The sequence below is a fragment of the Ptychodera flava genome, chromosome 11 (genome assembly GCF_041260155.1).
Source record: "Ptychodera flava strain L36383 chromosome 11, AS_Pfla_20210202, whole genome shotgun sequence".
NCBI lineage: Eukaryota > Metazoa > Hemichordata > Enteropneusta > Ptychoderidae > Ptychodera > Ptychodera flava.
In genome coordinates this window covers 5,572,845-5,587,589 of record NC_091938.1, presented here as the reverse complement: position 1 = coordinate 5,587,589, position 14,745 = coordinate 5,572,845, and the positions used below count along the sequence as shown (strand labels likewise).

Here is a 14,745-nt window from a genome sequence, read left to right as displayed (position 1 = left end):
TAACACTTTTTGCATATCGTCATAAAATGATCGAACTATGCATTTTCATTGCGGTTTAGTGATGACCTTTCGTGACATGCGCAGTCAATAATTGCAAATGGCGGCGTTCGAGTGGCCCTGGCAGTACAATTTTCCACCTTTTTTCACGTAAGAGCCCATTCTCTGGGAATTTTTTTTGTATTTTACCATTCATTCGATTGAGATATTGTCAGACTTGTAACATAAGTGACATACATACTGCTTTCAGAGCAAAAGTACCGGAAAAACGAAAAGTGCAGGCTTGCACTTCCGCATTGCAGCGTACGGTACTGTACCGTACGTTTCGGTTTCTTGTGCAGTACACACAGGCGCTCCTTAGCTGGGTAGTCTGCTAAATATATCCATTTTCGGCTCGATCTATCGATCCCGTAGTCAGAGTCACCTGTGATCTATTCAGCTCTGGGACTATGCACCCCATAGACGTGTGTGCACATGCCTAAGAGGAATGTACACACGTCTATGGGGCGCATAGTCCCAGAGCTGAATAGATCACAGGTGACTGTGCCGTAGTCGATACGCCCGCCACTGCAACCTAAATACTCACAGTCACAAGGTGTGCAACAGAATCACTCAAAAAAACACACCATCTGATTTGTCAACTGGCCGTGCGCTCACACAAAACATTCAGAACTACACTCCCATATACCTTGCTGGATCATAAATTTAACCATCTCCTCAAAAATCACACCCATGAATGTGTTACTTGCATCGTCTTGAAGAACTCGGCAGTGTTTTGAGGCCAAGCAGAGCTGAACACGGCCTGCAGAACGATTCTACCATATGATGTTATTTATTCTACCGCTGATTGGTTAAACTATACATCACCAGTGACGTCTTGCTGTGACATTCGTTTTGGTCATTGATTAGCCAATCAGTAATAGAATAAGTAACCTCATAACCAAATCTTACCTATAATGTATTGGACGTATGCCCAGCGTATTTGCCAAATTTTTCATATTCTGGCATACACTGTCTAAATTGTCAAGGTGTGACAGGGCCATAAGAGATGGCAATGTGTTCATCTAATAAAATGCTGTACAGTTTCATACTTAGGATGTACAAGTATCTGTGTAAGGTTAGGAAATAATTTCTCAACAATGCACAAAAAATCATCTTCAGGAGAAACATTGAAAACTCAGAATTTCCCACTCGGGAATACAGTCCTGAGTTAGTTATTCGCTATACAAGAGTTAGTTATTCTCTATATTGAAATGTGTTTCTGTTCAAATCCAGTGACTGGTTATGTTCGTTATTTTTTAGGCTTCAACCAAACCTTGAGACACGACAGAAGCAACTAGAAGCATGGTGCAATCTTGTTCTCTCCTACCATAAACACAACAGGGTATTCAGTCTAGATGTCACAGAAGCTCAGTCAAGTCCTCTGTTTTCCAACAGTCAAATTGACAGTATCCTTTCCATTTGCCTTGTCATGGGTGTTTTTAGGTACCACAGTGTAGGGAGAGTCTAGTTCTGATATATATTTTCTGACCTTATGTTGGCAGGAGAGAGCTTTGACACGACTCAGAAAATTATTGCACAACATAAGGGTTCTTTATTCATGTGCTCCTTATAAGCAGAGTGTATGAGATATTGAAAATACTTGACATTTTTTACCTACATCATGATGGTTAATGCCAATGAACTGTTGCACACCAAATGGTAAGATGTCAACATGTACATATGCTATCCTTTGCCTCAGCTTTGATCCTGTGTGGTGCAGTTTAGTTGAGAGCTATCTCAATATGAATATAGATTATCATCGAGTTCAAGAGTGTGATTTCCTTAACAAAGTTTAACAGGAAAGCTGACCACTGATGCAGTATACATTGTACTGGAGGAACTGAGAAAGAAAGGTAAGACTTGCCATTAAGGTAGAATGCACACGGGGACAGATATTCAGACTCAAACTTTTACAATACTTTTACAGTCTACCACTCGTATAGGGTTCGTTTTGAAGCTGATGGTGTAAATAAAGTTTTCACTGGCTAATTTTGGAGAAAATCTAAAATTTAGTTTTTCCCCATTGGGCTAACACAGGGATGGCAGCCATTTTGAATTTCAAGTGTGGGGAAAAATTTGGCAATTTTTGTCCCAAGTACCAAATTTCTTGTGATGACTCCTTATTTGTATTTTAATTTCAAAAGGGAATGGTTAAAAGTTCCATTACAAAAAGCTTGAGCAGAAGTTTGAATTCTCTCAATTTCAAGTCGCATACTACCTTGAGCCCCTTTCTTATGTAACGGAAATGGTCATTTCGTCAGCACTCACCGTCAATATTACACATACTCAAAGCAAATTTTTGTCCTTCGTTGTGTATACTGTTGTAGTTTTCACTATCATCAGATTTGCCCAATAAAGAAAACGTTCTGAAAAAACATCAGGACACATGTATGATAATGTTGTATCTAGTAACTTTACTCATAAATGTATATTGCAAAGTATGTTTTCTGATAACGTACTCTCTCACTGACTCGCCAAATGTACACATTTTGCAACATTCACAGTGGACCAGTAAGTTTGGCTGTTTCTTACAAGAATACTGATTTTCATGGAATGTGAAATTTGTTTTACATTGTGTCTTGATTGTATCTTAACCCCAACATAAACATGGTTTTAATGTTCAGAGAGTCAGATTCCTCACCAAGTGGTGTGCATATATATGATTTGTGCCTAGCTAAAGATTGTCAGTAGTTCAAGCCTACATCCCATGTCTACATTGGATTCATAGACCAGTAATGTACAAAGGTTAGATGTGTGAAACATGAAAATTTCATAACAAACAACAATGGTCTGTTTTTTTTAAAGGTAACTTGGAATGGTCAGACAAAAGTAGGAGGAGATGTGTAATCATGTGGAGAACGCCGGAAGAGTGGGGATCTCTTATATACCAATGGGTATGAACAAATACTAGCGCAAGCAAAGATTTTGTTTGATGAGCAAGTGTCATTATTTCATGATTTTGAGAAAAACTTGTCGTCTTGTTACCATTACAGCATCAGGTGTATCTAAGATCACTGTCCCCTGAAAAATTGCTGTGAAATCAGACAAAATAAAATGTTTATCTGCATCTGCGTAAAAGAGAGAGAAAGTTTTGAATGAGTGTGTGTGTGTGTGTGTGTGTGTGTGAGAGAGAGAGAGGGAGAGAGAGATTGTGATATATATATATATATATATATATATATATATATATATATATATATATATATATATATATATATATATATATATGTGTGTGTGTGTGTGTGTGTGTGTGTGTGTGTGTGTGTGAGAGAGAGGGGGTGAATGTGTGTGTTGGGGGTTGGCAGATGGTCGCAAATATTTTGACTTGCACTCAGCAGAATCTGTGTGCAAGTCAGACAAATACTTCTAGCTCAATTGGCAAACTTAACATGTAAAAAGACAAACTTGCTGGAGAATTTTGTTTGCACTCTGAAACCTCAAAGTTAACTAGAGTTTGATGACAAAATGTGATAACTCTATATTTTTGATTGCAGGCATCTATCAATGGTATGGTAAATACTGTGTGTACATTATACGAATTAGTTAGTGGTGATGACACCATAAAAGAAGGTATGTATCACCCCATGCAACTGATATCATTAAAGTGTACCCAGAAAACAATGTGTCCCCAAAATATATAGCAATATGGATAATTGATTTTTTGTGTACTTTTGGGCCTGTGTTTTATATTTATGCATTGTCCTTTTGTCTTGCATTCCTCCCAGTGACAGAGAATACTGTTGGTATATGTGACAGCATGTTCTCATTTCAGAAAGAGTTCTTAACCTCTCCACTACCACCATGGTTTGACCCTTAAACCCATTATTATCAATGGTAAATGTAGACCTTTTTACTGGGATTAGGGGTGCAGCAGTTAATGATTATAGACATCCATTCATTGATCTTTACTTTCAGTAATTCAAAACAAACCAATTGAATGTCTGGTGATTAACTTGCAAGTTATAAAATATCTTTTGACCAGTGTTTTCCTTGGTAGAATGTTTGATCCATTCCACTGAAACTAAATCATTTGCTTTTCAGAGTTTCACAAACTAGATATGGACCTCCTCAGGAGGGCATTGAAGACTTTAGAAGCCAAAAGAAAAGCAGAACTTATATCATTTGACAGCAATGAAGGTGTCAAATTCTTTTCAAGTTAGGCAGCAAAGTGGTCAAGATATTGCTACTTTATTATTTGCACAACCATAATTGTAGTTTTTGTCCAAAACCAGCACAGCTTTACAGCTATTTATACTGTCATGCAAAACACGCAGTTGTAATTTTGATGTGATGGCTCGGCTTTGGCATCAGAATTATTGTCATGTCTTCAACCAATCAGCAATGGTGTTACATAGGTAGGTTTCATTTCTTGGTAAGACTGAAGAATGCTTGTGCCACACTTAGGAATTTTACAAAGCAACATTATCCTAGGGGATCAAGTTGCTTCACAAAGCTGTCAGAGGCGAGAATCCAATTTCCAAACGTTAGATCAGGACCTGTGTTTTGTAGGGTTTCCTTCAGCAAAGGCTTTGTAATTTGTTTTCACAATGGATGTAGGAGAACACAGCTCTATTTCAGTCTTGTGGGAATGGGCAGATATAGTTTGTCTGACAGGGCTGTGTTTGCACAAAGAAATTGCCTGTTTGGGTTTTACATCAGACAAAAACTTTAGCCACGGGATATACCACAGATGAAATTTAAAAAACATGAGCTGAGAAAGTGCAAGGATTGAAAATAACAGTTTTAACATCTGCTAATGAATTATCCCCAGAAGATTGTTTCCCTCTTGTTGATAATATTAGACAATTTTCATGTGTGGACTCCCTGTCATGAATGTGCTTATTAGAATTAAACCTTTCAAGAGATTATTATTGGATGAAAGCAATTATGTCTTTGTGAGAGAATGTTGCCACATTTAAATATGGTTTTGCATGTTTGGCAACATACTTGTACTATCAGTATCTTTTCACCATTGTTATCGCAGCCATATCATGGCTTACTGTTTCATGTCCTACATATATTTCTTTGTGTAAAATGTCTGAATTTTTTTTAACTATTTATATGCCATAAGATTATTGACACCTTTCCTTGAAAATAATCTAATGTACAATTTACGATAATTTAACCCCCAAAACGAAATATTTTTTTTGTTGAAACCAAATCAAATATACAATGTTATTGTTTTTTGTATGTTTTTTGGGTACAAATTTTGAAATCAAGTGGTATCAGTCAAGTTAAATGGTTTTTAATGAATATGCAAACTATTGCCATAGTTTCAAACTTACGGTACAATACCTGTGAAGTGACACTGCAAGATGCACGCAAAAGGATGTTGAACTTTCACAAAGTGGCTGGAAAAACATAGACAAACAAAAATTACAAAATGACCGGATATAACACAACCAGGGTTGATGTGTATCCATAGTATAAAGTGTGATTTGTTTGTCACAGGTACAACTGATCTGTGTGTAATGAAAATTTTACTCATGAAGTTTTTCATTCAGAATCACTCGTAGACACTCTCCTAAGTTGCCCAGCTGACCTTCTTCGTGTTCTTGAGGTGATAGGCTGACCAAAAAGACCACAAACCAACAAACGTCTGTATTGGTTCACATGTGTCTATAATGAGTGACAAGTGCTATGATACATGTTGTGATACTTAATTTGTGGATGCTATTGCCCAAGCACTGTCCATGTATTAAACTTTTCCCCCTTATTTTAAGTGAAAAAAATTATTAAAATAACATTTTCTAAACAAGGTTACTTTGTTTCTTTAGACATGCTCTATGTCCAGCCTGTGATTTCTACTTGAATCAGCAACTTTCTAGATAATAATTCCAAGATTGAAATATCTGTATGATTCAAGAATGTTCCACTTTGAGATGCAGGGCATTGTATTTTATGTATTGCAGCAAATGTTGTAATGCATGGAGCATACATTGATTTCTCTTTTGTAGAAAAATAAAAGGATTTTAAAATGAATGGTCTTGGTCAAATACTTATGTGTTTTTATAATAGTTCTCTCAGAAAATGCTGGTCTTACAATATGCTTTTAAGGTGGTGCTACACGAATCAGCGTAATTTGCTCAAAATCACTTTTTTGCAAATATCATTCAATTTGTTAAGCCAAGATTAAAATATTGGTTGGGTTCACGTTGTAGCTTGTTAAGCAGTAGTAAGTTGCCTGATAAAGAAATGTAAATTTATGCAAATGTAGCAAATCACCTGATTTCCTGGCGTCTTTTTTCTCCCAATTTCAAGATTTCCAAAGAATTAACTCCACTTTGGCTGGGTTAAATCTTCTGAAATTTTCACATTATGTTCTTTAAAATACTATTTAAGAAAATGACGACTTTGATTAGTAATAAAGCTCTTATATTTTGAATAAGAGGCATATTGATTTTGCTGATTATGATTTTAATCACTTTTTTGGGTCAGTCTTTCAACCCTTACCATTTAAAAATGGGGATAGATAATGCAAAATAAAAAAATGTACTCTTGTTTCAAGTGGAATGTTAAATTTCAGAAAACAGTGTCAAGGTTTTGACTTTAATTAATTTTATTATCATTAATGCCAAAATTGAGGTTGTCTACACCAAATATACCCCTTCATCCTTCGAGTAAATTATTGCTACTAAACTTTTGATTCTCTGCTATTTGAAAATATATAGTATGAGGTAGTTTCGTTTTCATCTTTGATGAGAAATATTCCTCTGAAAAAGCTATATTGGTCACGTGTAGCACCACAGCAAGTTTAGTTTTAAGGCTCCAGCAAAGGGGTAATTTTTTACTCTTTTGCAGTTATATACTGTTATTTTGTATACTGATTGACTTTACACATGTATTCTATTTCTTTATTACAAAATGGTCAAAAGAGCGCGACTTAGTCCCTTTATTATGCCGTTATTAGTCCCCACGGACACCGTCCGGGGGGACTTATAGGTTTGGTCATGTCCGTGCGTATGTACGTCGTGCGTCCGTGCGTATGTACGTTCACGCAGATATCTCAGAGACGCCTGGAGCGATTTCGTTCAAACTTGGTACAAGGATAGTACCCTACCTCATACAGATGCAAGTCGATTTGTTTCTCAATGCGATTAAATTTGGCCGTGTTAGAGGGCTTTTTATTTTCACCTCCATAGACTCCCATGTATAATGCAGTCCATAGACTCCCATGTATAAGGCAGTCCATAGACTCCCATGTATAAGGCAGTCCATAGACTCCCATGTATAAGGCCAAGAAAATAAAAATTTAGTTTCTCATCGTATTCATATTGCAAAAAGGATGCAGTGACACAGTTTTTAGTCCCCACAGATAAAGTCCAGGGGGCTTATTGATTGGGTCTTGTCCGTCCGTGAGTCCATCTGTGAGTCCATCCGTTCACGCAGATATCTCAGACACTTTGACAAAATGTCACGTGACCTTGGTGACCTTTGACCTCGAATATACATATTTGTCCATAACTCAGTAACCACAAGTGCTAAACCTTTCATATACATGGTATGATGGGACACCCTATGACGCCACATATTGTACCTCATTAATTATGCACATATCTAATTTTGAGCGAGCCAATAGAGCTAGAGGTGTGATTTTTGGTATATAGGGAAAACTTAGCAATACAATTTTTTTGACAAAATGTCACTTGACCTTGGTGACCTTTGACCTCAAATATACGTATTTGTCCATAACTCAGTAACCAAAAGTGTTACACCCTTCATATTTGGTATGATTGGACACCTTATGGCGCCACATATTGTTCCTCATTAAGTATGTGCATATCTAATTTTAAGCGAGCCAATAGAGCCAGAGGTCTGATTTTTGGTATGTAGGGATAACTTAGCAATACAATTTTTTTGACAAAATGTCACGTGACCTCAATGACCTTTGACCTCAAATATACATATTTGTGCATAACTCAGTAACCACAAGTGCTACACTCTTCATATTTCGTATGATGGGATATGACGCCACATATTGTACCTCATTAATTATGCGCATATCTAATTTTGAGCGAGCCAATAGAGCTAGATGTCTGATTTTTGGTATATAGGGATAACTTATCAAGACAATTTTTTTTACAAAATGTCACGTGACCTCGGTGACCTTTGACCTCAAATATACATATTTGTCCATAACTCAGGAACCACAAGTGCTACACCCTTCATATTTGGTATGATGGGACACCTTATGACGCCACATATTGTACCTCATTAATTATGTGCATATCTAATTTTGAGCGAGCCAATAGAGCTAGATGTATGATTTTTGGTATATAGCGATAACTTATCAAGACAATCTTTTTTTTACAAAATGTCAGGTGACCTCGGTGACCTTTGACCTCAAATATACATATTTGTCCATAACTCAGGAACCACAAGTGCTAAACCTTTCATATACATGGTATGATGGGACACCTTATGACGCCACATATTGTACCTCATTAATTATGTGCATATCTAATTTTGAGCGAGCCAATAGAGCTAGATGTATGATTTTTGGTATATAGGGATAGACTACAGGATAGAAATTTTTTGACAAAATGTTATGTGACCTCGATAACCTTTTACCTAAAATACACGATGATGTCAATAAATAAGTAACCACTAGTGCAATGTCCTTTATATTTAGTAGGATGGGAGACCTTATGACAACACACGCTTTACCTCGTTAATTATGCCCATATATAATTGTGGGCAAGCCAATAGAGCTAGAGGTCTGAATTTGGCATATATGGATTAATGGTTCTACTCCGGAATAAAAGGACGGCGATGCGTACGCCGTTCTACCTATTCAGTACGCCCAAATAATCATGTGATGCCGGTACAAACAAACCCACACGTGTACTGAACGCGTATGGAAATACACGTACGTCTGTGCGTGTTTGCGCACATGGCTTTGTTTGTACGTGGTCGATTCGAATTCCGGGTTTGGCCTATTAGCAATACATTTTTTTTTCAAAATGTCACGTGACCTGATGACCTTTGACCTTGATTATGCATATATGCATAACTCAGTAACCACAAGTTCTTTACGCTTCAATTTTGATAGGATAATAGACCTTAAGATGTCACATCTTGTACCTCATTTATTATGCGCATATGTATTTCTTGGCTGGCCAATACAGCTAGAGGTCTGATCGTTTTTCCCGATTTAGAACCATAACTTAGACATGCCTCTTGTTTCAAATTGGGAACAATAACATAGACCTATGTGTCCATAGATCTGAACATATACACTCCAGTGATACTTCTTAATGACCACATTTCCCTGCCCCATCAAGACTAATACTCCTATTACAAGTGGGGACTATGTCATTGTCAATGACTTGTTTGTTGAAACTGATAACTCACTGTGGTAAAATATAGGCTTTTCATCATGCTGTTCAGTTAAAACAATCAGAGAGTACTGTCTAGCAGACTGCTTATACCAACTTGCCCAAAAACTTAGTTGCTTTTCACAAAAGTTACCTGTTTCACTGTTTGACAATGTCTTTGAAAAGTTTGTGAATTTGCTAATATTTAACAATGATATCATACCCATCATCCATTATCTGGCATTCTAAAGTTGTGTGTTAATATTTCGAACAACTGAGGGGATATGGAATTTTTCCTTTATTTATTATCAGTTGTTTGTAAATTGAAACTTTTGTCACAACTTCATTGAAACTATTATGATCAACATCAGGAGCAATATTCACCACAAAGTTATTGCATTTAAGTATGGTAATTAAGTATAATTAGCTAAAATGGAAATACAAAATTTCTTAGACTGCTGTCATTGTATCCCACTTTCCATAGCAAGAGAAATCGCCTTTAGTTGAGTCCTTCAAGTTTAAATGCCAAACCCTGAAAGCTCATTAACATATGTAAATTTTGAATTATCTGATGCCAAAATGCAAAATGTCTTTCACTACATTCGATAAACTTTATCATCAATATACATATCGCTTTCATCAACTTTGGTCAAGTCCGACCAGTTATTACTAATTTTGAAAAGTTCGTGAAATGTACAAATTACCAATTAGCTAATGATACAACTTTCAATTAGCTTTGGTCACTGTCCTTCCAGTTTAATGTGCCTAATTTGCAGTGTTCATTACAAAAGCCAAAATAATTAAATACAGTATGTACATGAAAAATTAAAATGTCTTTCACTGATACAAAATCATTGTCTCATCAATATCCATGATAAGTTTCACAAAGTTTGGTAAAGTCTTATCTTGTGAAAATTGGTAAAATATGTAAATTCGTAACTAGCTGATGTAAAAATGCTGAACGACTATTAATCTTCTATCATAGTATCTTCAAAGTACATTGCAAGTTTCATCGATTTTGATCAAGTCAATTTAGATATATGTATACCTAATTGAAAAGTTGCTGAATATGCAAATGAGTAATTACCTGATCTTAAAATGCTGAACAACTTTAATTAATGTCACTTCAATTATCTTCAATCTACATTGCAACTTTCATCATCGTTGCTTGAGTCAATTCAGACATTTATATATCCCTGATTAGGAAAGTTTGTGAAATATGTAAATCTAATTAGCTGATCGAAAAATATTGAACAACAACAACAAAAAGTAGGATAGAGCAGCAATTGAAAAAAATTGTCTTAAGTTTTTGTAAATATAATCTACAATCCTACAGACAAGTCTGCAATACAACTGTGAGGGGGTAAATAGGACAATATACACTTTTGTTTGAAATTAAACTCAACATCGCCAAATATTGGTTATGCATTGTACAACTCCCAGCCAATAATCTAGTCAAACAAGTTTTCATGGAGCAATTACTGCTAGTGGATCCTGGTTCAACTTTTAAATGCTTAACTGAAGGAAAATGAAATGAACTTTCTCCTCAATTAAACTCCATCACTGAAACACACAAAAGTTATAACAGGGTTAATGAAAACAAATTTAATGGGTAAATATGAAGTCTTTCGGAAAAAATTGATAGTAAATGAAAACATTAAGCTGTAACACGAATAGTATTTAAGAAGAAATTCCCTTTTCGTGAGTCTGTCCGAAGTTCTTAGTTCAAAGAAACAACTTTCTCAATATTATATTCCTGATAAAAAACTCCAAAAACAGCTAATTTTTCTAATATCAAAATTGAGGTGTCATTAATTAACTTACAGACTATATTTTTTCATTATATAGACTTAGAAATGCCTAGATATTTATGTCATCTTGTGTCAGAAAAATTTAAACTTCTTTTTATGTAACACTTTTATAATACAAAATGTGGAGTAAATCCTTTATTTACAAGCAAGCAACAACTGGTAATATTATTAACATTATATGACGTATTTCACAGCTTTGATACTGCTTAACATCGATAAAATTATGGAAAATATTTTATTGGAAATAAACCCTGTAAAAATCACCGACAGCGGTTTTTGGATGAATATTTTACATAAGATTGACACCAAATTCAGTTTACCTATTCAAAGCTCTTTAAATCACCATGTTATAATACACTAAAACTTCATGTTGGTATTATATCACCAAACATGAGAACATCTTAATTTTGCTTATGTCAACATAATCTGAATAAGCAACTGTACAACCCTTCTAAAACACAGTCTTGGTGACTCGGGTTTGTGGGGAAGTACATGCTCAGCTAATATCTTGAAGTCAGTGAGGGACTCAATCATCCAGTGTAGATGAACAGAAAGTGATCCGCATCGTCAGTATTGGCCCAACATGATACTTCCGATTTACTTTAAGCTTCTATTTCTCTAGTCCCTTTCAGTACCACAGTACTTTGAAGTACCTAAGCATGTACTCGCAGTGGGTTTTTTCAAAATTATTCTCGATCTCCCTTTCCAAATGTATTCGCCTACATTTGATTTTGTAATTCACAGACAATTGTTCAGTCGCTGTTTTAACTTTTCAGATACACTTGTTTCCCCAGGGTGCTAACTACCGTTGGAACTTGTGTACAGTTTCCACCACCAGAAACGCCTACCGTGCGGCTGACTTCTTCCCTAACGTTTGCAAGTATTGACACTAAGTCATGTTCATCGGAGAGCTGCTGCAGTTGATTCACTAACGTTTTTATGTAGTAACTTCCTTGTTCGGTATTTCTGTACGAAACGTGGCCCGGTACGGTAGAATAGCCGATCACAAAGTCTGCTTCGTTTGGGATCAGAGTGCTTCCAAATACAGCATCTGTAGGCATCCAGCCTCCCATGGACATTTGTCCTTGACATGCCTGGATGAAGAATAACTTGGGCTTACTGGCCAACGTTTTGCAATTTTCAGCTGAGAAGTGTTTAGTAAGATCTCTTATCTCAACACTCTTGCCATCAACGCCAGAAACTTTGCCTTCTGATCCATGAGACAACACAAAACAGACAAAACAGTCGAAATCGCTGTGGTCTTCGAGACTGAACGTCTTCACAACACACTCCATGTCACTTGCACCAAGGTCGTTGTAGATGTGAACACAGAAATGAAGTTTCTTCAGCAGGGATTGCAGGTTCTCTGTAACAGATGAACGGAAGTTGGAGCCAGAAACAGAATAAGTGTAAAATGTATAATTTAGGGGGGGGGTCCTGAGCTTATTAACCACCAGAGAATTGTTAGATTAAAAAGGTCAATTTCTTGTCTTGGAACCTTAGGTGCGTAAGTTAGTTTTCCATTCCACAGCCTTCTTTTTTAAGGGAGAGGGACTTCAGTGACCCTTATGAATGTATATGTAATCGATTAACAAACTTCAAGACACAGCTCGTAGTCAACGAGCTACCACATATGTAAAAATCATCCTTGGTGAACTTCCCCTTTAAGTTGGTCGAATGGTATAAAGTAGATAGCATTTCGTAGAAATTTGGCGTTGAATATGAAATAGACGAGTGGTAGATCATCACAATTTTTTTTCGAATGGACTCTTACATTTTGTCACCATGGAATTTAGATGTACGAAATTTGAAGCTGTAAACCAGCAAGTTTGCTTTGCTGAGCTTAAAGTTTGACAGCTACAATTCTGTTTCGTCATATAAAAGTTTTGCTCTGCATAATATCTTTTTACATCGGAATATTTTAGAAAGTGATATGATGCTACAATTTGCGTCATTTGCAAAGTCGCGGAAAGCTTACCTTTATCAAATTGCGTGCCCTCTCTTCTTTCAAATGGTCCAAACTTGTAATTATTAATGATCACTGCTTGTCCTCGAGGTTTTCTTTCCATGGAATATTTTCCGATACCAGGCGATGGTCCTAATGAAACTGCTGCTGTTTTCGCCCTGGCTGGAACTTTACTTTCTATGCTCTGTTGGCGCTGTTGCTGTGTCTGCTGTTGTTGGATCTTTTGTTTTTGTCGAAGTTCTTCTTGTTTTCTCTCCCTGTCGTTGAGTAACTTCTGTAGCGATTGGCCGGTTTCTTTCTTCTCAAGTACGGAAGAAGTTGGTATTTTACTTTGTGTTGGAACCACGCCCCTTGAAACCTGTTGTGACAGTGTCTCTCGTGGTGTGGACAATAACGATCTCGTGTTTGAGGGCGCTGATGATATCCTTTTTTCCGGTGTTGTTCCAGAGCCAGTTGACATTGATGCAATACTTTTCCCTGTTGGTATTCCCGTTATCTTCGTTTCAGCCTTTCCAGGTTGCGTGTTACTTTGTTTTGATTGAAGCAATGATGTTAGGGAACTTCCATATGTAGGTGTTGCAATCGGTTTGGCCTCTTCTTTCCCAGGTTGTTTTCGACTTTGTTGTGTTGAAACTGAAGATTTCAGAGGACTTTGGTATGTCGGAGTTGAGAGACGTTTTGTACCGGTGTCCTGTGTTACATGTAAAACGCTTTGTTTTGGAACGCTTTGTTTTGGCTGTGACTCAACAGGTGGTTTCATTCCGCCCGTTGCGACTGGAGCTTGACTTATTATGCTTTTGACTTTCGATGATTTATTTTCACATGCCATAGACTTCCCTTTACTGAAAGGATTGTCGTCTAAATCGATGGTCTTTAATTTCGACAGCTTCTTCATCACGGCCGGTAAACTCGCCAACTTGTTCTTGTTTGCATGAAGTACTTCGAGTTTGGAAAGATTGCCGATACTTTCAGGAAGTGAGGTTAGCTCATTGCAAGACAGGGTGAGTTGTTTGAGATTTGAAAGTTCCCCAAGGTTGTTCAGCTCATCTGAAATTTTGCACCAAACCAGACTCAGTACCTTCAATGTCTTGATTTTGAAGATCACTTTGGGAAACAGGCTGAAATTACAGTTGTACAGATATAGCTCTTCAAGAGGCAGTGTTGTCAAAACATCATCTGGTAAACTGGTGACACGAAATGGCAAATCCTTGAACCCAAAGTGTAATCTCTTCAAACTTGGGATACGACAGATCATTCTTGGAAATGTAGGTGTACCACTCTTCAATAGATTAACTTCCTGCAGTTGATTGAGTTGTATAACGTTGTAGGAGACAGACGTAAAGGAATTCGATTCCAAGTTTAATATTTTCAAGGATTTCATTTGGCATACAGCATCAGGAAAGATTTGCAAATTGTTGTCTTTCAGAGAGAGTTCTTCAATTACTGTCAATTCCTTGATCTGTGACGGTATGCTAGTTATTTTGTTCATCGACAAGTCGACAATTTTAGCATCTTTATATTTCGTCCACAGTTCATCAGGTACTGATGTCAACATACAACCACGTGCATCATATTTCTTTTTCCTGTCATCCCAAGATGGTTTCCTGGCCAT

The 14,745-nt window shown here is 36.7% G+C and overlaps 2 protein-coding genes across 2 annotated transcripts; one reads left to right on the top strand and one right to left on the bottom strand.

The window, feature by feature from the left end:
* Positions 1–37: 37 nt before the first annotated feature.
* On the top strand, positions 38–4,880 carry LOC139143356 (vacuolar protein-sorting-associated protein 25-like). Its single transcript, XM_070713599.1, has 6 exons — positions 38–147; positions 1,300–1,445; positions 1,839–1,892; positions 2,845–2,933; positions 3,534–3,609; positions 4,081–4,880. Exons 1-6 carry the CDS (start codon positions 98–100, stop codon positions 4,197–4,199), a joined length of 534 nt encoding a protein of 177 aa, XP_070569700.1. The 5' UTR covers positions 38–97; the 3' UTR covers positions 4,200–4,880.
* Positions 4,881–10,841: 5,961 nt separating this feature from the next.
* Positions 10,842–14,745, bottom strand: LOC139143355 (uncharacterized). Its single transcript, XM_070713598.1, has 2 exons — positions 13,146–14,745; positions 10,842–12,533 (listed from the first exon to the last, which is right to left on the bottom strand). The coding sequence occupies exons 1-2, from the start codon at positions 14,743–14,745 to the stop codon at positions 11,932–11,934; spliced, it is 2,202 nt and encodes a 733-aa protein (XP_070569699.1). The 3' UTR covers positions 10,842–11,931.